Below are 21,169 nucleotides of genomic sequence, written 5' to 3'. Positions count from 1 at the left end.
GTGACAGTGACACCTCGTATTGCGCGGTTCACATTTTAGAATAATCAGTTTCACAAATGATCCATTATAATTCACTTTCTGTGGTTGCTACTTCACAATTCAGAAGCTATATGTTTCTTTTCACTGGCTTGTTTCACAAAAAGCACATCTATTTCAGTTGTTCATTTTTTAAATAACATATTTCAATCTTTTCAAATTAAACTATTACACATTTTTAAATAATCGGTTTCACAAGTTGACATTTCAGTTTCATTTTTTTTACTTTCAAAACCAATATTTCAGTTCCACTGTCTTGTTTCACAAAAAACACATTTTTCAAGTCAAATAGATTTGTTTCACATACGAAATGTGAAACGTTAAATTTAAACCTCTTCAAATTTATGTCTTAAAAGATATAAATATTTTAAATTGGTCAAGGTGAAAAAAAATCCATGAATTTATTTGCATCGGAGAGAGAAGAGACACAGATGCATACGTGTGAAGAAAGAGAGAGTGAAATGTTACATCCATGCATGTGAGGTAAAACAACTCTTCACTTCAGAGCATCTCCAACAACGGCCCCAAAAGACACGCGTAGTAAACTTTCACTTTAACGCACGCGGGACGTTTTGGCGCACTCAAGCGGCGGCGGGAAACTAGCGCGCGAGAAAAGGCGGCAGCGCACGCTAGATTTGACGCACCGCTTCGAGCGTGCCTATAAATTGCCGCGCTCGCCACACGGCCTCCACACTACCACACGCGCTCTCTTCGCTACTCTGTCGCCGCTTGCTCGCCGCTTCGTCGCCCCCGCCACCACTGCGCCACCATGCCGCCGCGCCGTCGTGGATCATCTGGCTACCGCGGCGTCCGCGAGCGCCCCGGCGGCACCTACTACACCGAGGTCCGGTCCGGTGACGTCCGGCTCGGCCTCGACACGTTCGGGACCGCGCACGAGGCTGTCCGTGCGTACGACGCGGCGGCGTGGCGCCTAGAGAGGCCGCCGGCGCAGATGAACTTCCACGACGTCTTCACGCGCGAGCAGGCGCAGAACGTCGCCCCTCCGCCTCGTCTTATCACGGACCAGGACCGTGCGGAGCACCGTCGGCGGCAGCGCCGCCTCCTCGTCACCGAGGAGGACGAGCGAGCCATGGCGGAGTGGCGCCGGCGCCACCCGAAGGACGTCGCGGCAGAGCACGCCTTCTGGGCGAAAAGGACGGCAAAGCGCCGCGCGGAGCGGTTGGAGAGGTGTCGGCGGAAGGCCCTGGCGATATCGCAGTGCGATATCGTTGAGGCAGGTGGGGTGTCGATCTTTGTGGATAATGATCCTCATTGGGAGGACATGTGGATCGATACCTCGGACAACACCAATCCAGATGAGGACGAGGACGACTCGGAGTAGGATGTAGTTGCACCATAGTTCATCTAGTTGCGCCGTAGTATGTAGTTGCACTGTAGTTTTATCTATCTATATTATCGATCTATGCTATGAACTATGTAAAATATCTATGTATCGTTTTTATTATCTATGAAATATATATCATTTTTATTAAAAAAATATGTATGCAATGTTTCGTGCGATAGCGCACGCTGCATTTTAGCGCGCCTACTGGAGCTACACGCATGTTAAATTTTAGCGCGTCTGCTGGAGCCAGCGCTGCTTGCTGCTTTTTTTCAGACGATGGAGGCGCTGCAAAGTATTTTTTAACGAGTCGCGGGTTCCGCAGCTGTAGGAGATGCTCTCAGTGGTGAGATGGTTGCCAGCACCTGTGGGAACCACGCAAAAAGACATTGCGGAGTACAGGGCCGTTGGGAAGCACACGCAGGCAGACGTTCCACCACATTAGGAGGTACTACAGTAGTGCTACAAGTCGAGCTTTCAGTTGCACTGCTCATGCACCCTCAAAAAAAAAAAAGTTGCACTGCTCATGCATGCATTCATATCCCAGTTGATCAATCTGGGCACCAGATCAGACTGCATGCATGCTGGATCATTATTCCACGTACGCCATTCTGTTCCAACCATTTTTCGTAATTTTCCGTTTCCTTCTTATTTCCATATGTTCCGTTGGTATACACATTTATTTACTTATTCCTTTGTATACAGTACATATTGATACACACACAAACAATAACCTCACACGTTTACACACAATAATATCCCCGTCCCACGATATAAGACGTTTTTACAAGCCAAAATGGCTTGCAAAAACATCTTATATTGTGGGATAGAGAGATTACACGTATATGGATTGCCATGCAATGCACATGGACACAGGACTTGCGAGCATCGACGTAAGTGCGTATGTATAGCCCTAGCAGGCATCGTCTTGCCTCTTGTAAACCCTCACCTTGAGCCCGTCCTTCATGTGGAGTATGATGGACAGCTTGGGCCTCACCACGGCACCGGCGGCGACCTCCACCCGGAACCGCGGCAGGACGGCGGCGACCACGCCCTTCATCTGCGTGAACGCCAGGTCCTTGCCCAGGCACGTCCGGGGCCCCACGTTGAACGCCACGAACTTGTACGACGGCTCGTGCCGGAGCCGCCCCGCCTCCGTCAGCCACCGCTCCGGCCGGAACTCCAGGCAGTCCTTGCCCCACACCGACTCCATGCGTCCCATCGAGTAGAACGACACGATCACCCTCCTCGACGGCCGCACGGCCGGCCCGCTCGGCAGCGTGTCTGGCTGCGCTCCCGCCTTGTGCTCGAACGGCACCGGCGGGTACAGCCGGAGCGACTCCGACAGCGCCGCGTGCAGGTACACCAGCCGCTTCAGATCGGCGGCGCTGGGGTGGCCGCCAGACGACAGGTTCTCGCGGAGCTCGGCGAGGATCTTGGCCTCCACGTCGGGGTGGTTGGTGAGCAGCCAGAAGAACCATGTCAGGGCGGAGCTCGTCGTGTCGCGGCCGGCGACCATGAGGTTCAGCGTCGTGTCGCGCAAGAACCGATCGAACTCGCTTCCGCCCTTGCCTATCTCGTCTTGGCATGCCATGTACAACGTGAGAAGATCAGCGGCGTCGCTTCCGTCGGCGTTGGTGTCGGCGGCACTGGCCGCGCGCTCTCGCCGTAGCGAGACGTACTCGGCGATAGACGCATCCAGCACCTGCTGAGCCCTGGTCATCTTCTTGTGATGGCCGATGTTTAGGTAGGTCTGGAGCCTCAGCCAGGCAATGGGCGTCACGTGCCTGTAGAACAGCACCGCCTCGGCCTCATCCATGGCCGCGGCGAATGGCACTTGCGGGAAGTCGGCGGCCAGGCAGCCGGGGTCCGTACCGAATATGAACATCGCCGTGAGGTCGAACGTCAGGCGCATGAACACGTCCTGCAGGTCGACGACCGTACCGCCGGCAGCGACGCCGTCGAGAAGCGGCACGAGCCCCTCGTCGAGCTTGCGCGCGGTGCTCACGGCGACGGCGGCGCGGAACCTCGCGTCCGAGAGCACCGCGTGCGCCTTGCGCCGCTGGAACGCCCACGAGTCCCCGTCGGCGTTGAAGATGCCGTTGCCGAGCACGTCGAACAGGGCCGCGAACTCCTCGCCCTTGGGGTAGTTGCCGAAGTTGGTCGTGAAGACATGCGCCACGTCCGCCGGGTTGGCCGTGATAAGGATGTCCACGGGCGAGCCCCACGGGCCCCTGGCGACGTGCGACATCCCCGGCGCCACGCGCAGGAACTCCGTGAGCCATTCGTGCACGCGCCCGGCGTTGACGGTGATCGCCGGCACCGAGCCGACCAGCGGCCAGTTCGTCGGCAGCCCGTCCCGCCGGCGATACCTGAAGAACAGCAGGAACAGGAAGCAGGCGAACGACGCCATGATCTCCGGGTACTTGCCGAGGAAGCCTCTAACCCACCACCATGACACCGCCTCCATTTCTTTTGCGTTTGTTTACGCTATAGCCGGTGAAGTGTTCTTGTACAAGTGAGCTAGACAGAGCTAGCTTGGCTTATTATATAGTGGAATGTGAGGTGAGGGGTTTGGGTTTAGGTGTAGACATTTGGCGCCGGTGAAGTACTCTTGTTTCTATTCTACCCCAGAGACCATATTGAATCACTAGTCTACTTCAAAGGTGCAATTAAATGGACTGCCCTCCGAATCTCTCGTCATCTCTTCCTCTCGGGTCGACCAGTCGACGTCATCAAAGGCCCACCATGGATATCGCCTCATGCATATACTCCAGCCTTGTCTCTTTCAACGTAGATGCTGGGATGCATTCTTCTTTTTTGAAACTCCACAATCTTTATTAAATCAAAATATTGTTACATCATCCTCCAGCCACCTAACAATTGATGCCGGTGGTTCCTTTATCCATATAGAAGGTGGAGTCAAGGTCGCTAGCCTAGCTAATTCGTGAGAGACAATATTCGTTTTCCTAGGACAGTGGACAAAAGATATCGAAGTATAACCAAAAGATAAAATATTACAATTAGCATAAATTGCAGCCGCTCCAGATGATGTGTACCCTCCAACATCCATTGTGTCTATCACCTTCATGCAATCAGATTCCACAACGAAGTTACTAATCCCAAGTTGTTGTGCTAGTAAAAGTCCATGGTGCAATGCATAAGCTTCTGCAGTAGGTGCGTCTGACACATGATCCAGTTTACCATTCGATGTTGCGATGTATCCTCCCTTATCGTCTCAGAGAATAGCCCCAACCGCTCCTTGGAGTTCTTCAGACTGGAATGTTGCATCAACATTTAATTTCACCCAGCCCTTCGTCGGTTTAACCCATCCTCCTCTCTTGATGCTTAAATTCTTTTTTATGGTCTTGAAATAGTTTATTGTTAGAGCATCTCTAACAGCCGCGCTAAGCGCCGCGCGCAAAAAACCTGTTTACCGCGTGCGCTGCGGCTGGTTTTGCGCGCCCTCCTGCGCTGGCTCCAGCAGCCGCGCTATAATGCAGCGCGCGCGCCGCTCCAGTAGAGCGCAAAAATACAGCGCGCGACTCGCCAGGCATTTTGCATATATAATATTTTGGAAAAAAATGAACATGTGAAATTTGACACAAACAAGTTGATGAATAAAAGTTCATGCCCACAAGTTCAAAATCATGCCCACAAGTTCATCCAACCAAGTTCAAATGCAAACTAAAGTTCAAGATATGAAAGACACATCAATCTTCATCTTCCTCGTCTTCGTCTTCGTCCTCATCTTCCGAAGACGACTCTTCCGCCTCCGAAGATGAATCTTCCTCCCTCTCCTCATCATGCACCGCATCACGCACCGCATCATGTGAAGCTCCGACGGTGTTGGCAAGATCTTCAACGGCATCTTTATAGGAATGTGTGTGAGAAGGCACATCGAAAGACATTGCACCCATGGCGGCCGAAGGTGCACCCATGCCTCCCATGAGAGAAGCAAAACTCATGCCTCCCATGGCGGCCATAGCGTCGGAGGGTGCTCCAAAGCCACCCATGCCTCCCATGGCGGCCGGAGGTGCACCCATGCCTCCCATGGCGGCCGGAGGTGCACCCATGCCTCCCATGGCGGCCGGATATGCACCCATGCCTCCCATGGCTCCGAAGCCACCCATGCCTTCCATGGCGCCGAGGCCACCGCCACCCATGGCGCCGAAGCCACCGCCACCCATGGCGCCGAGGCCACCGCCACCCATTGCACGAATCAAGGCTCTTTTTTGGATCAAGACTTCTTGTTGGGCAAGATTGACATACTCTTTTTGCGCCGCATTGAGGTTAGATGGGTCCAAGAAGAATAAGTGCTTCTCCCATTCCAACAACTTAGCTCGCTCCTCGTTGCTCACTTTCCTCTCCTCCAAAGCCACCTTTCTCTCCTCGGCCGCCACCCTTCTCTCCTCGGCCGCCAACCTCCTCTCCTCGGCCACGGCATCTTGGTTCCTTGCCATTTTCCTCACCTCATTGGCTTTGACCCTTGCCTTCACAATAGCTTCCATAGCATTTTTGAGCTCATCATCTCCTTTCCTCTTCTTCTTTTCGGTTTTGTCTTTCTTGCACCCATCCGGTCGTTTTGGCTTCGAGTATGAAACCGAGTTGGGAGTGGGGCTTCTCTTGCCGTCATTACTTGATGCATCCTCCTCCTTCTCATCATCATTCATCTTAATTGCTCGCTTCCGTTTGTTGCTCAAATGCAAATCCTCCAAACCATCACGCTTCTTCCATTTCTCATCATCCTTTAACACTTCATAGCAATGAGGCAAGGTAAAGACCCTACCTTTCTTGATCTTCCCCTTCTTGGTTGTCCTTGTCTCTTCTTTGAACAAGTTTTGTGCAATGTTGTACTATAAGAAAAACAAAACAAGTTAGCACTTCGGTCACCAAAAACAAGTATGATGAACATATATGAGATGCCACTTACTCGATCATCCTCATTTGTGCCACTTGGGTTAATCTTGTCAACTGCCTTTTGTACGGCCGCCCACTTTTGACAATCCGAGTTGATTGTCGACCATCGGGACCGAAGTGATCTCTCGGAGCGGTCAATTCCACTCAAGTTGTGAGCATCAAAGTGTTCTTTCATTCGCCCCCAATACGCGTCTCTACTTTGATCATCTCCAATGGATGGATCCCTCGACACTTGCAAATAAGTATGGCATAGTAACTTGTCATCGTTGGTTGAGTAATTGCCCGCTCTTCCTTTCGGCGCCTCGACAATTCCCTCACCCTCCTCGTCCACCTCAAACTCATGGTCTTCGAAATGGATGTCATTGGTTTGAGACCAATGCGAATTGTTGGACCCAACACCCATAGTGGACATGTATGCATCATCGTTGAGACTACAAAGTTTTTTGAACAATGCAAATAAGCTATCTATATGTGATGATGATGCATTGAAAAAATAAGAAGAAAAGAAAAGTTGGAAATTTTTTCACCTTGGGGGCATTTCGTCGAACACGTGGTGCGCGTCGGCGGTCGGCTCAACGAGTGAGCTCGCCGGCGCTTCGGTAGCCGCCGCGGCCGTCGAACGCCCTGCAAGCTTCTTTCCCCTCGCCTTCGTGGTGCCGGAGCCGTCCACCGCCTTGTTTTTCTTCGCGGATGTTTTGCCCTTCTTCGTCCGCGCCGCATTGGGGACCTTTTTCGACGGTGCGGCGGCGGCACGGGACGGCGCCGGCGCGACGCCACCCGGCGCCAAGAAGAGGCTGCGCGCGAGGCCGACGCTCGGCCGAGCTCCGGCGGTGCCGACGCCAGCGCTTCCCGCGCTAGGGTTTCCGGCGGCGGCGGCGGCGGGGGGGGGGGGGGGGGGGGGGGGGGGGGGGGTCGCGGCTGTACAGCGGGGTGAGCGGGGCGCCGGTGTGCGCGTTCATGGGTGGGTGGCAGGGCGCCGGCGCCGACGCGTAGGACGAGGAGAGGAGAGAGTGCGGCGCGAGCGCTCAAGTGTGCCGCGCGCTGTAGCTGGCGCCCGAAATACGCCGCGCGGGTAAGTGTTTTCAACCGCGCGCTCAACCCGTTATAGCGCGCGCGCCGTTTTTGCGCGCCCGCTGGAGCGACCCGCCGCGTTGCGCGCGCGCTAAAACGGCCTAATTTGCGACGCGGCGCTAGTTTAACGCGGCCGTTGAAGATGCTCTTAGAGCACATATAAACATGGTAGAATCAAATCCGCCATGGATATTGCCTCATGCATATACATCCTCGTCCCTTTCAACGTAGATGTTGGGATGCATTCTTCTTGATGCGTCTTTTCTGGACTCACGCGACGGCCAGAGCAGGTCATTGTTGATATTCTTTTTAATGTGTCTTTTTGCATGCACGTAGGATTTTGATGTCCATCCAACGGAAATCAACCTGCATAAAATACCTTAAAGTGGGACTCATCTGTCATTGGGTCATAGCTTCTTCAGCAATTCCCTCGATTTGGTGTGGCGTTGAATCCGGCAGCACATCGTCTGATTCAGGCCAAGAAAGAGTGATTTTGGGCACATCAAGGTCGATGGAGCCCGTGGCGGAGGCCAATGCACGGAGTTGACGACACCAGTGGCGACATAGCATTTGTCACATCTTTGGCAGACTCGTCGATAACAAGGGCCCTGTTTGGATATTCTAACTTAGTTAGAGGGTTAGAGTTAGATTCTAATCCTGAATTAACTCTAATCAAAGAGGTGTTTGGATGGCAGAGTTAGATGAAGCGCGGATACGGCGAGGCGCCTTCACGGGCGGTGCGAGAGGGAGGGAGGGAGAGGACGAAAAGCTTCGATGAAGTGAGGAGGGATCTACTGCAGGAAGAGCGAGCGAAAAAATATGTTTTTTAGTGGTCCCGAGAAGAACTAGCCCAAATAAGCACATCTTGGGTGGGTTAATTTTTTGGGGTAGGTTAGATGCATCTAACCCAAACTAACCCTCCTGTTTAGATACTTTTGGGTTAGTTAAGTTCAAACTAACTCTAATCCATGAATCCAAACAAGGTCAAGATGGACGAGGTGCTGGCCTGGGCGGTGGCAGGTTGCCGTCAGGGTAGGCAGAGGAGCATGAGGCATACCAGGCGGCGAAGTCACGGGTCCACCTTCAAACTGAGGGAACAAATGCAGGGGTCGAGGTGGACTTCGTGGCATCGTCAACGTGGATTGCGGGCGGCTAGAGGGGTGCTATGATGGGAGGCCGTCATTCTTTGAGAGAGAGAAAGAGAGATGCACATGCATTCACATATGCAAAAACACACTTAGATGAACATATGTAACTTTGTAAACCCTGACTTGCTAGCTTCTTGTATAACTGGGGTTTCAATTTAAATGAAAATAAATGTGTGCTATTTTTATTTGGAAAAGCACAACATGGACTCGGATGCTCACAAACATGTGCATACATCCATCCGTATAAACGCATGCACACACACGGGCACCTTTGAGAGACCGATCCGTGAAAAAGTCACTATAGATGTCTTGGTATCGCTGAAAACGTAGCCTCTCACTGAAAGAATATTTCATCTTTATGAGACACCAAATCGTCAAACATAAAGTTTGATCCCTGATTGGCTTCGGCACCAATGCCCTCCTAACCATCCAACTACAATTGGTTGTCAAAAAAATTGTGTGTTCTGACTTTGTTGTGTTGATGCATCACCAATGTCCTCCTAACCATCCATCTATAGTTGGTTCTCAAAAGAAATGTGTGTCCTGGCTCTGTTTGTGTTGATGCATCTACACGTGAGAGGATGTGGAGCACGTGTAATCTCTGTGCAGAACTACTCTACATGCTAGAGATTCCGTCAGCTCCTACTTCCCGTAAAGGCAACTCCAATATGATTCATCAAAATGGATATATCAAATGTCTGTAGACACATATGGTATGTGTGGTAAGAAACTCATATTTGAAATTGAGTTGTGATGCTTTAGGTGGTAAAATAAAAAAGAAAAAGTCAAAAAATGAGGTTTAGACAGATAGTCGTTGGATGAAAGATGGGTATTGGACACTCGAGGGCTAAAACCCTCAATGCTCGTTATGTGAAAAATATTAAACACTACTTTGATAATCCTGAAAAAACCCCATTCAACTTGATAATGAAAGACACGTTGGATCAACGTGAATACTTTAGGGATTACCGCTTGACTCAAAAAGGAAAACTCTTATGGGATCAAATTGAAATGTTGCAATGGTATGCTTAAAATTTATGCTTGAGATATGATTATACTTGTTGCTCTAGGATGAAGGCTCGACACCTGGAGGGTCACTATTTCAATTGAAATGTTGCAATCAGATGTTTTATACTTATGGGATCAATTGAAACGTAAATATTTTAGGGATTATACTTATGGGGTCAAATTGAAATGTTGCAATTGGATGTTTTATTTTAATTTGTGCGGCTGAACAACGGCTGTACAATAGCTGCATTGTAGCTGAACAACGGCTGTACAATAGCTGCATTGTAGCTGAACAGCGGAGTTCGTGGCGTCGTCAACAGATTGCGGGCAGCTGAGGGGCGGTACGGCGAGAGAAGGAACGCAGACATTCTTTGAGAGGGAGAGAGAAAGAGAGATGCACATGCATTCAAGTCTGCAAAAACACACTTCAGGTGAACATATGTGACTTTGTAAACCCTGACTTGCTAGCTTCTTCTATGAGCATTGTGTGAATTTAAATGAAGAAAATGTGTGCTATTTTTTTTTTGGAAAAACACAATACAGACGCAGACTTTCGTGCATGCACCCATTCTTATGAACATAGTCACGCATGCCGGCATCTATGAGAGACCGAGCCGGCGAGTCTTGAGATTGAAGAAGTCAGCATAGACGTCTCCCTATCGATGAAAATGTCGCCACTCATTGAAAGAATATTCCATCTTTATGAGACACCAAATCATCAAATATGAAGTTAGTTTACATTTTAAAAATGTGACAACCTTCTACCAACGTTACATGCCTTGTGTGGGTCCGGGTTTCACAGTTTTTTTAGGGATAATGTTGGATGACCGGCATTCGTCTAAATGTTTATAGACACGTTTGAACGTGCTGACAAACATTTAAAACATCTATTTGATAATCCACATTGGAGATGCCTGGGAGGCTGAGACCTCCAAGGGACGTCGATGGCTAGAGAATGCATATGGTGCCCCCGTCCGCGGACAGATACGGTGTCCGTTTTGCGGTCAGTTAAGAAACCCGAACGGTGGTAGTCCTATCAACTATTGACTCGGATCATGTCCTTTTGCACATGAAGAATTGAAGATAATATAGGGTCGCGCTTACGAGGCTGAAACATGGAATGAAGCCAAGTGCCACCACTCTAACTCAGGTTGGGTCCTAGTCCTTGTGAACCACTTGTACTTAGATTGGATCCCAGTGAAATTAGGGCATTCATGCCACCAATCTTAGCGTGTGATCGGCACCCAACCATTTGCTAGCTGTAACGTTCTACAGGACTGATGGATTCTCATCCAGAAGAGTCGCTTTTCCAGACCACTCTATCTTCTGTGTACAGTAACCAACGGTTTCAACTAATTAAGCAGATCACATACTGGTGGCGGAGCTCAATCTATACGCACGTACAGTACCAGTGGTTGCTATATGTCTACCTTTCTTCAATATATTTGATCAAATCAAAGGCACCAGAAGCTAGCCGAAGCCATTTTGAATTATTATCTTTTGCAATGTGTCTACGTGCGCATGCAACTGCTCGCACAATCCCATTCAGACAGCTTACGTAAAGCTAGTTAGGCGATTGCGATTTGCGAAGGGTGCAACCTAAACTACATAAATACGAAAACAGCGTGACATATGATTTGATTGATCAGACGAAGATAGTTCATTCATAAAATGTGAATATATATGTGATTAAGGCGAGTACACGACGGTGCGACTTTGGGAGGGCTTGCCATCGTGCAAACTAATTTTTTTTAGAATATAGTACATACACAGGTGCTCATATATACACGCATACACTCGTTCTTATGAACACGAGTATCTCCGAGAGACTGAGCCGACATATCATCTTAAGATTGACGAAGCGATCACAGACACCTCGTAGTTGACGTGAATGTCTCCTCCCACTGAGCGTGCATCACCAAAAATTCTAAAACAAATCTAGGAATAATGCGAGCAATGAACTTGAACCTGGTGGGCTGGGGATACCACTGTCCTCCTAACCATCCAATCGCAGGTTGGTTCGCAGTGAACTAACTTATTAGAGCATCTCCAACAGGCGCCCAACGCGCCGCGCGGTAAAAACGGATTTGGCGCGCGCCCATCGCCTGGTTTGACGCGGCGCGCAGCGTTTGCTCCAGCAGCCGCGCTGAAAAGCCCCGCGCGCGTGCAGCTCCAGCAGGCGCGGTAAAATGCAGCGCGCGCTCATTCTACAATATTTTTTTAAATTAAAATTACATAGATAAAAAAAAACGATACAAAGATATTTTACATCGGTGCAACTACTATGGCATAGATAGATAGTTCGACATACATAGATAGATAGATACTACTACGGCATAGATAGATAGATAGAAACTACTATGGCATACATAGATAGAAAACTACTCCAAGTCGCTACAATCACCATCATCATTCTCGTCGGTGTCGTCCGAGGTTGAGAGCCATATGTCGTCCCAATGTTCATCGTCCGAGGTGAAGAACGACCTCCCACCTGCGGAGACGATGTCGCACTGCTCGTTTGCCACTGCCTTCCGCTGACGCCGGTCCGCCCGCTCCGAGCGGCGCCTTGCCGTCCTCTCTGCCCAGTAGGCACGCTCGGCATCGACGTCCTCTGGGTGGCGACGGCGCCACTCCGCCATGGCTCGCTCGTCCTCCTCGGCGACGAGGAGACGGCGCTGCCGCCGAGAGTGGTCGGCACGGTCCATGTCCGTGATGAGATGCGGCGGAGGGGCGACGCGCTGCGCCTCCTCGCGCGTGAAGACGTCCCGGAAATTCATCTGCGACCGGGGCCTCTTCAAGCGCCACGCCGCCGCGTCGTACGCGCGGGCCGCCTCGCGCACGCTCCGGAACGTCCCGAGGCCGAGCCGGACGTCGCCGGCCCGTATCTCAGCGGAGTACCAGCCGTTGGGGCGCTCGCGGACGCCGCGAAAGCCCGAAGCACCCCAGCGGCGCGGCGGCATGGTGGCGCGGTGGTGGCGCCGAAAGCGGCGAAGCGGCGAGGTTGCAAGGAGGAGGGCGCGTGGCTATTCTGTGCGCGTGGCGAAGCGCGGACTTTATAGGCGCGCGTGAAGCGGCGCGCCAAATCTACCGCGCCGCGTGCCGCTTTCTCCCCCGCGCGCGCAAACGCTTCTCGCGCGCGGTAACTTCCCGCCACCACTGGCGCGTGCGGAACCAACTGACGCGCGCGAAAAACTGCTTTTACCGCGCGGGCGCATGTTTTGCCGCGCCTGTTGGAGATGCTCTTAGTGGTTTTATGTAGAAAGGGCACGTTCCGCATGGGCATATGAACCCACTTTTCAAAATTGGCATTTTAAACACGTTTTAAAATGTTAAAAATAAAAAAAATCACGCATACATCTTCGCAACATGTGTGGACGGCACAAAGTTTTATGAGAAAAATCTTTTTTTTGTTTGCCTTTGCAAAAAGACAAATTCCAGTGCTTCTAAATAGCATTTGAGAACTTTTTTTGTCTTTTTTGCACAGGCATTTTGCGTCTACATAGAATGTGAAGATGTATGCGTGAGACTTTTTTCATATTTTTTGTATTTAGAAATAAGTTTTTCAAAGTGGGTTCATCCATGCACTTCTCTTTTATGCATGTTGTATACATGCACTATGCTTTTCGAGACTTTGTCATATCAACAACATTGCCAGAGCGTCTGTGACGCCCCCGATTCAATCATACACTAATTATACACACAAACATGTACGATTAAGATCAGGGACTCACGGGAAGATATCACAACACAAATCTACAATTAAAATAAGTCATACAAGCATCATATTACAAGCCAGGGGCCTCGAGGGCTCGAATACAAGAGCTCGATCATAGACGAGTCAGCGGAAGCAACAATATCTGAGTACAGACATAAGTTAAACAAGTCTGCCTTAAGAAGGCTAGCACAAATAGGGATACATATCGAAGGAGGCGCATGCCTCCTACCTGGGATCCTCCTAAACTACTCCTGGTCGTCGTCTGCGACCTGCACGTAGTAGTAGGCACCTCCAGTGTAGTAGGAATCGTCGTCGACGGTGGCGTCTGGCTCCTGGGCTCCATCGTCTGGTCGCAGCAATCGGGTATAGAAAGGGGAAAAAGGGGGAGCAAAGCAACCGTGAGTACTCATCCAAAGTACTCGCAAGCAAGGAGCTACTCTACATATGTATGCATTGGTATCAAATGGAAAAGGGGTAGCATATGTGGACTGAACTGCAGAATGCTGGAATAAGAGGGGGATAACTAGTCCTATCGAAGACTACGCCTCTGGCCGCCTCCATCTTGTAGCATGTAGAAGAGAGTAGATGGTAAGTTCACCAAGTATCATCGCATAGCATAATCCTACCCGGTGATCCTCCCCTCGTCGCCTTATTAGAGAGCGATCGCCGGTTGTATCTGGCAGTTGGAAGGGTGTTTTTTTATTAAGTATCCGGTTCTAGTTGTCATAAGGTCAAGGTACAACTCCAAGTCATCATGTTACCGAAGATCACGACTATTTGAATAGATTAACTTCCCTGCAGGGGTGCACCACATTTCCCAACACGCTCGATCCCCTTTGTCCGGACACACTTTTCTGGGTCATGCTCGGCCTCGGAAGATCAACACGTCGCAGCCTTACCTAGGCACAAAAGAAAGGTCAGCACGCCGGTCTAAATCCTATGGCGCAGGGGTCTGGGCCCATCGCCCATTGCACACATGCACGTTGCGAACGCGGCCGGCGAGCAGACCTAGTATAGCCTCCCTTATACAAGAGCAGGCGTTCCAGTCCAACCCGGCGCACGCCGCCCAGTCACTGACGTCACGAAGGCTTCAGATGATACCACGATGTCGAGTGCCCATAACTGTTCCCGCGTAGTTGGTTAGTGCGTATAGGCCAGTGGCCAGACTCAGATCAAATACCCAGATCTCATTAAGTGTGTTATTTTAAAGTAACAGCGGACGCCGACCAGGGCCAGGCCCACCTCTCTCCTAGGTGGTCTCAACCTGCCCTGCCACTCCACCACAAAGTATCAGTTGGGGGCCATCGGGAACCCACGCCCGCCACTACCTGGGTGGAACCACCTGCCCCTTCAGCCCCCAACATCGGAATCACTTTCGGGTACTCAACGAGCTGACCCGACTTTAGTCACCACAAGTATCTTATACTATGTATATAAGTATATACTCGTGATCACCTCCCAAGTGATCACGGCCCGATAGTATAGCATGGCAGACGGACAAGAATGTAGGGCCACTGATGATAAGCTAGCATCCTATTCTAAGCATTTAGGATTGCAGGTAAGGTATCAATAACTATAGCAACAATGACATGCTATGCATCAGGATAGGATTAACGGAAAGCAGCAACATGCTACACTACTCTAATGCAAGCAGTAGAGAGAAGAGTAAGCGATATCTGGTGATCAAGGGGGGGGGCTTGCCTGGTTGCTCTGGCAAGTAGGGGTCGTCAACATCGTAGTCGGACGGGGCACCAGCAGCGGCGTCAGCCTCGTAGTCTACCAGAGAGAAGAGGGGGAATAAACAATGAATATAATGCAAACAGATGCATAACGATGCATGACATGACAAGTAGCGGTGCTAGGTGTGCCCTAACGCGGTATGAGGTGATACCGGTGAAAGGGGGAAACATCCGGGAAAATATCCCCAGTGTTTCGCGTTTTCGGATAGATGAATCGGAGGGGAAAAGTTGCGTGTTCGCTATGCTAGGGATGCGTGGAGGACGAACGGGCTGCATATTCGGATTCGTCTCGTCGTTCTGAGCAACTTTCATGTACAAAGTTTTTCCATCCGATCTACGGTTTATTTTATATTAATTTTAAAAAATTAAATCATTTTTAGGATTTATTTAATTATTTTAATCCAACATTATCCAGAGTAGTGCATGTTGATGTCAGCATGATGTCAGTAGTCAGCAGAGGTTGACTGGTCAACCTGACCAGTGGGTCTCACTAGTGAGTGACACATTTTAATAAACCATATTAATTAACCTAACCAGGATTAATTAGGGGTGGGCCCCACTGTCATTGATTGATTAATTAACTAACAGTAGTTAGTTTAATTAGTTATTAGATTAATCTAATTATGATTAATTAGTTTAATTAATCAAAATTAATTAGGTTATTTATTTATTTATTTAAATCGTCCTTAGGGGCGTGGGCCCCGTTTGTCATTGGCCCAGAGGGGCCGATGCAGTTAGCGGGCGCTACGGGCGCTTGTGTGGGCGCACGCCCACAGGGAGCGGCGGGGCGAGGCCAGAGTTCAGGGCGGCCGCGATGGCTAATGGCGCGGCGGCGTCGATGGCGCAGGGGACGGAGTGCGGGGCCGACGGTGAGCAGGACTGCGGGCGGCAGAGGAGCAACAACAGGGGGTGCGGGGGCGCGGCGGCACGGGCGCGGGGAGGGGTCGCGGTCGTGGTGGCGGGCGACGGCGGTCGCGGGCGAGCAGCGGCGAGGACGCGTGTGCGCGAGAGGCGAAGGCTGATGAAGCTATGGACCTGTCCTAAGTACCCTACCCAAGGACATCCCTAGAAGAAGTCACCTTTCAATCGACTTGGAGGTATCCCACTCGAGGATTCAAGACACTCGACCACGAAGCAATCACTCGACCAAGATCCAACCACTCGACTGCCAGGAGATCTAAAGTCACCCTGCACGCAAACGGTCGGTCATTAAGTAGCTTTTATGGTCATCATAGCACTTTATTAGGGGCGTTACCAGTAACCCCCAGTCTTAATGTACTTTAAACCTTGCATTACTGAGGGCTGGAGGGGCCTGGCGAACTCTATATAAGCCACCCCCTCCTCAGTATCAAGGGTTGGTACCCCTGTTATTCAGACACACATAATTCAGTCGACCGCCTCCGGGCACCGAGACGTAGGGCTGTTACTTCCTTCGAGAAGGGCCTGAACTCGTAATCCTCGTGTGCTTACAACTCCTCAATAGCTAAGATCTAGCCTCTCCATACATACCCCCCTACATCACTGTCAGAGTTAGAACCACGACAGTTGGCGCCCACCGTGGGGCCAGGAGTCTTAGCGCCTAGTTTGAGAAGTTGCGATTTTTTCTGATCTCCTTAATCATGGTTTCAGGCGGAGCTTTGGTGGAGGGCCGCGAAATCCGTCTCGGCGCGCTCACGTTCATCGCCGATGACTCCGCTTGGCTTTAGGAGGCTCCACTCAACATCGACGTGCTCCCCGTCCGCGGGGCGACGCACTTTCGCGCATGCGTCCGTGGTGTCCTCCCGCGGCAGCCGTCGACCCAGTATCGGTCGGCTCCCGTGGCATCTCCCCGCCCTGTTTCTCGCCGGCGCAAATGCTCCGGTCGGTCGAGGCTTCAGAGGTGGGTGAGGCATGCGGTGGCCCTCCAGTCGGCCACCCCACAAGTCGCGGCAATCGAGCCCGACGAATCCCTCTATAACCTGTTCGACTAGCTCCGCAGAGACCGCATCCGAATGCGACAGCAGTGACCCAGCTGCAGAGGTTCTGGTGATCGATGGGCCACACAGTCCTCCCGGTTTCCCCCGCACCGATGGAGGCGCGGATGGGGGCGACCCGTCGCGTCCTCACAAGGAGTATCTCCCCGAGCCTCTCACGTTGTTGCAGCGGGAGGAACTTCGCCGCCGGAACATGGATGCACTCCACACTCCTATCATTGGAGAAACCCCCGAGGCCAGAGCCTTGGAGGACGCGCGCTTGGCTAACTTGGCCGAGCGCACTCGACTAGAGAATCTCCAGCGAATACTCGACGAGCGAGCGCATCAACGGGCTCCAGAATCCAGTCGAAGTCAACTCTTTCCGCCCCCGCAGGTATATCGTACTCCGATTCAGAATTTGGCGGCTGCGTCCCGTATAGCAGAGTCGATTCAGCCCTCCTAGTCAGAGGCTGGCAGAGGCTTGTTGCAAATCAGAGTGTTGCTCCGGGCAGCGGGAGACCAGAATTCCGCTGTTTCTCAGTCGCGGAACAGGATCCACAGTCGATCCGTTGCAGCGGATACAGTCCAGTCAGCTCACAGCCCAAGATTGCCTCCGAGGCGTGAGGGACATGGAGACCGGCGTGATCAGTACAGAAGGAATGAGCAGTATGATCACCGATTCGATCATGATGATCGACGTCGAGTGCCAACCCCTCCCTCGAGGAGTGGATCATATGTGCCTCGACAGCAGGTGGACAGACGCCATCATAGTGTTGGGCGGAGAATTTCAGTCGACCCCAGGGAACCAGGCTTTGATGCGAGATCCATTCTCGTTCAAGGTTTGGTCGACAGGAATAGAGCTCACCGAGAAGGCCACGACAGAGATGCGCCTACCAGTAGCAGAGTACATGTTTTAGGGCCGGAGTGTTTCAGTCGAGCCATCAGAGCCGCTGTAATTCCTCCCAACTTCAGGTTGGCGACTGGAGTTAGTAAGTTCACCGGTGAGTCCAAGCCCGATACTTGGCTCGAAGATTACCGAGTGGCTGTCCAGATTGGCGGTGGGAACGATGAGGTAGCCATGAAGCACCTGCCTCTCATGTTAGAAGGCTCGGCCAGAGCGTGGCTGAATCAGTTAGCACCTAGCAGCATTTACACTTGGGAGGATCTCTCCCGAGTGTTTGTCACCACATTTGAAGGAACATGCAAGCGACCTGCAGGCCTTACAGAATTGCAGTCTTGCGTGCAGAAACCGAATGAAACTCTAAGGGATTACATCCAGAGGTGGATCACATTGCATCACACAGTTGAAAATGTACCAGATCATCAAGCAGTTTGTGCCTTTAAAGAAGGCGTTAAGTACAGAGAATTGAATCTGAAGTTCAGTCGAACCGGAGAGATGTCTCTGAATCAGATGATGGAGATTGCCACCAAATACGCTAATGGTGAAGATGAGGATCGACTCCGGAGTGGCAAGCATAAAGCAGTCACCCAGGAAACCGGAGGAAATTCCAGTCGGAAACAGAAGCGGAAAGCCGAGCCAGCCGCTCCTGGGGAGGCCCTGGCCGTAACCCAGGGAAAATTTAAGGGAGAACCCAAAGGACCTTGGAACCCCAAGAAAGTTAAAGACCAAGATGGAAATGATGTTTTGGATCTACCATGTCACATCCACACCAAGAAAGATGAAGAGGGTAAACTCATTTATCCAAAGCATACCACTCGACAGTGTCGGCTTCTGATCCAGCAGTTTCAGGGAAAGCAGTCCAAAGATAAGGAAAAGGAGTCGGAAAAAGTTGAGGACAAGGAAGATAGTGACGATGGGTACCCCCAGGTCAATTCCACCCTGATGATTTTTGCTGATGTTGAGAGCAAAAGTCGACTGAAGGTTATTAACCGTGAGGTAAATATGGTTGCTCCGGCAACACCCAATTATCTGAAGTGGTCCCAGACTGCCATCACATTCGACCAGTCTGATCACCCTACACACATTGCCACCCCTGGGAGGCAAGCTCTGGTGGTCGACCCAGTTGTCGAAGGCACTCGATTGACCAAAGTCCTGATGGATGGAGGCAGCGGTTTGAACATACTGTATGCAGAAACATTGAAAGGGATGGGCATTCCGATGTCCAGGCTCAGCACCAGTAACATGAGTTTCCATGGAGTCATTCCTGGGAAGAAAGCCGAGTCACTCGGCCAAATTGCTCTTGATGTGGTTTTCGGTGATTCCAAGAATTACCGCAAGGAAAAGTTGACATTCGAAGTTGTGGATTTCCAAAGTGCTTATCACGCTATTTTGGGCAGGCCAGCTTATGCATGCTTCATGGCTCGACCATGTTATGTGTATCTCAAATTGAAGATGCCTGGTCCCAAAAGGTGTGATCACTGTTACAGGCAATCGGAAGAAAGCAGAAGAGTGTTTTCAGAAAGGCTCAAAGATTGCTGACGCTAGGATGGCGGTGGTCGAGCTACAAGAGTATCAGAAGACTGCAGATCCGAGTGAGTTGCTACGAGCTAAGAAGCCTGCTTCAGAATCAGCTCTTCAGTCGTCCGGTGAAACGAAGGCAGTTCACATTCACCCGACCGATCCAAATGCTGCACCGACTCACATCTCAACGACGTTCGACTCCAAATAGGAAGAAGCGCTCATCCAGTTCCTCCGTGAGAACTGGGATATCTTCGCATGGAAGCCTGCTGACATGCCTGGAGTTCCCAGGGGGCTGGCTGAGCACCGTCTACGAGTCGACCCAAAATTTAAACCTGTGAAAGAACATCTTCGACGGTCTGCCGTCCAGAAGAGGAAGGACATTGGCGAGGAGGTGGCTCGGCTCTTAGCAGCGGAGTTCATCCGAGAAATCTACCACTCTGAGTGGCTCGCCAATGTTGTCATGGTCCCCAAGAAGGACAAGTCACTTCGCATGTGCATTGATTTCAAGCATGTCAATCGGGCCTGCCCGAAAGATCATTTTCCTGTCCCCCGCATCGACCAGATAGTCGACTCGACTGTGGGATGTGAGCGTTTGTCTTTCCTAGACGCCTATTCCGGGTACCATCAGATCCGTCTGTACGGGCCCGACGAGATCAAAACAGCTTTCATCACTCCATTCGGGTGCTTCTGTTATGTCACCATGCCGTTCGGCCTCAAGAATGCCGGAGCCACGTTCATGAGGATGATTCAGAAGTGTTTGCTCACTCAAATCAGTCAGAATGTGGAGGCATACATGGATGATATTGTGGTCAAGTCACGGAAGGGTTCCGACCTGCTGACTGACCTTGCTGAAACCTTTGCCAACCTCAGGAGGTATGATATCAAGCTCAATCCGTCAAAGTGCACGTTCGGAGTTCCAGGTGGGAAGTTACTCGGTTTTCTCGTTTTCGAACGGGGAATCGACGCCAATCCTGAAAAAATTGGTACTATACTCTGGATGAAATGTCCTGTGCGTGTGCATGACGTCCAGAAGCTTACAGGATGCTTGGTCGCTTTAAGTCGATTCATCTCTTGCCTCGGTGAAAAGGCATTGCCTCTTTACCGACTGATGAAGAAGTCCGACAAGTTCGAGTGGACTCCAGAAGCTGATGCAGCGTTTACAGAGCTCAAAGCTCTGCTCTCCACCCAGCCGGTGCTTGCTGCCCCAATCAGCAAGGAGCCTTTGCTGATTTACATTGCAGCCACAGGACAAGTTGTCAGTACAGTACTTACAGTCGAGCAGGAAGAAGAAGGAAAGGCCTTCAAAGTTCAGCGCCCAATATATTATGTTTCTGAAGTTTTGACTCCTTCAAAGCAAAGATATCCTCATTACCAGAAGCTTGTATATGGGATTTATATGACCACGAAGAAGGTTGCACATTACTTCTCTGATCATTCCATTACAGTCGTCAGCGATGCTCCACTATCAGAGATTTTGCACAACAGAGATGCAACTGGTCGAGTGGCCAAATGGGCGATTGAACTTCTTCCCCTAGATATCAAGTTTGAGGCAAAGAAAGCTATCAAGTCCCAAGCAATTGCAGATTTCGTCGCCGAGTGGATCGAACAGCAACTTCCGACTCAAGTTCACTCGGAGCACTAGACCATGTTCTTCGATGGATCTAAGATGCTGAATGGTTCCGGTGCTGGGGTAGTATTGGTTTCCCCCCGAGGAGATAAGCTCAGATATGTTCTCCAGATTCACTTCGATTCCTCCAATAACGAAGCAGAATATGAAGCACTTTTGTATGGGTTGCGCATGGCCATTTCACTCGGC

The 21,169-nt window shown here is 50.9% G+C and overlaps 3 protein-coding genes across 3 annotated transcripts; 1 reads left to right on the top strand and 2 right to left on the bottom strand.

The window, feature by feature from the left end:
• Nucleotides 1-747: 747 nt before the first annotated feature.
• LOC125548015 (ethylene-responsive transcription factor RAP2-3-like) lies at nucleotides 748-1,378 on the top strand. The gene has a single exon (XM_048711727.1). It carries the CDS (start codon nucleotides 806-808, stop codon nucleotides 1,376-1,378), a length of 573 nt encoding a protein of 190 aa, XP_048567684.1. The 5' UTR covers nucleotides 748-805.
• A 661-nt stretch (nucleotides 1,379-2,039) lies between these two features.
• On the bottom strand, nucleotides 2,040-3,907 carry LOC125548014 (alkane hydroxylase MAH1-like). Its single transcript, XM_048711725.1, has one exon. It carries the CDS (start codon nucleotides 3,846-3,848, stop codon nucleotides 2,292-2,294), a length of 1,557 nt encoding a protein of 518 aa, XP_048567682.1. The 5' UTR covers nucleotides 3,849-3,907; the 3' UTR covers nucleotides 2,040-2,291.
• Nucleotides 3,908-11,906: 7,999 nt separating this feature from the next.
• LOC125546682 lies at nucleotides 11,907-12,491 on the bottom strand. The gene has a single exon (XM_048710850.1). It carries the CDS (start codon nucleotides 12,483-12,485, stop codon nucleotides 11,907-11,909), a length of 579 nt encoding a protein of 192 aa, XP_048566807.1. The 5' UTR covers nucleotides 12,486-12,491.
• Between the last annotated feature and the right edge of the window lie 8,678 nt (nucleotides 12,492-21,169).

Source organism: Triticum urartu, chromosome 3 (assembly GCF_003073215.2).
Source record: "Triticum urartu cultivar G1812 chromosome 3, Tu2.1, whole genome shotgun sequence".
In the NCBI taxonomy this organism is placed as follows: domain Eukaryota; kingdom Viridiplantae; phylum Streptophyta; class Magnoliopsida; order Poales; family Poaceae; genus Triticum; species Triticum urartu.
Note: the sequence above shows the minus strand (reverse complement) of the source record. Positions and strands in the feature narration are given on the sequence as shown.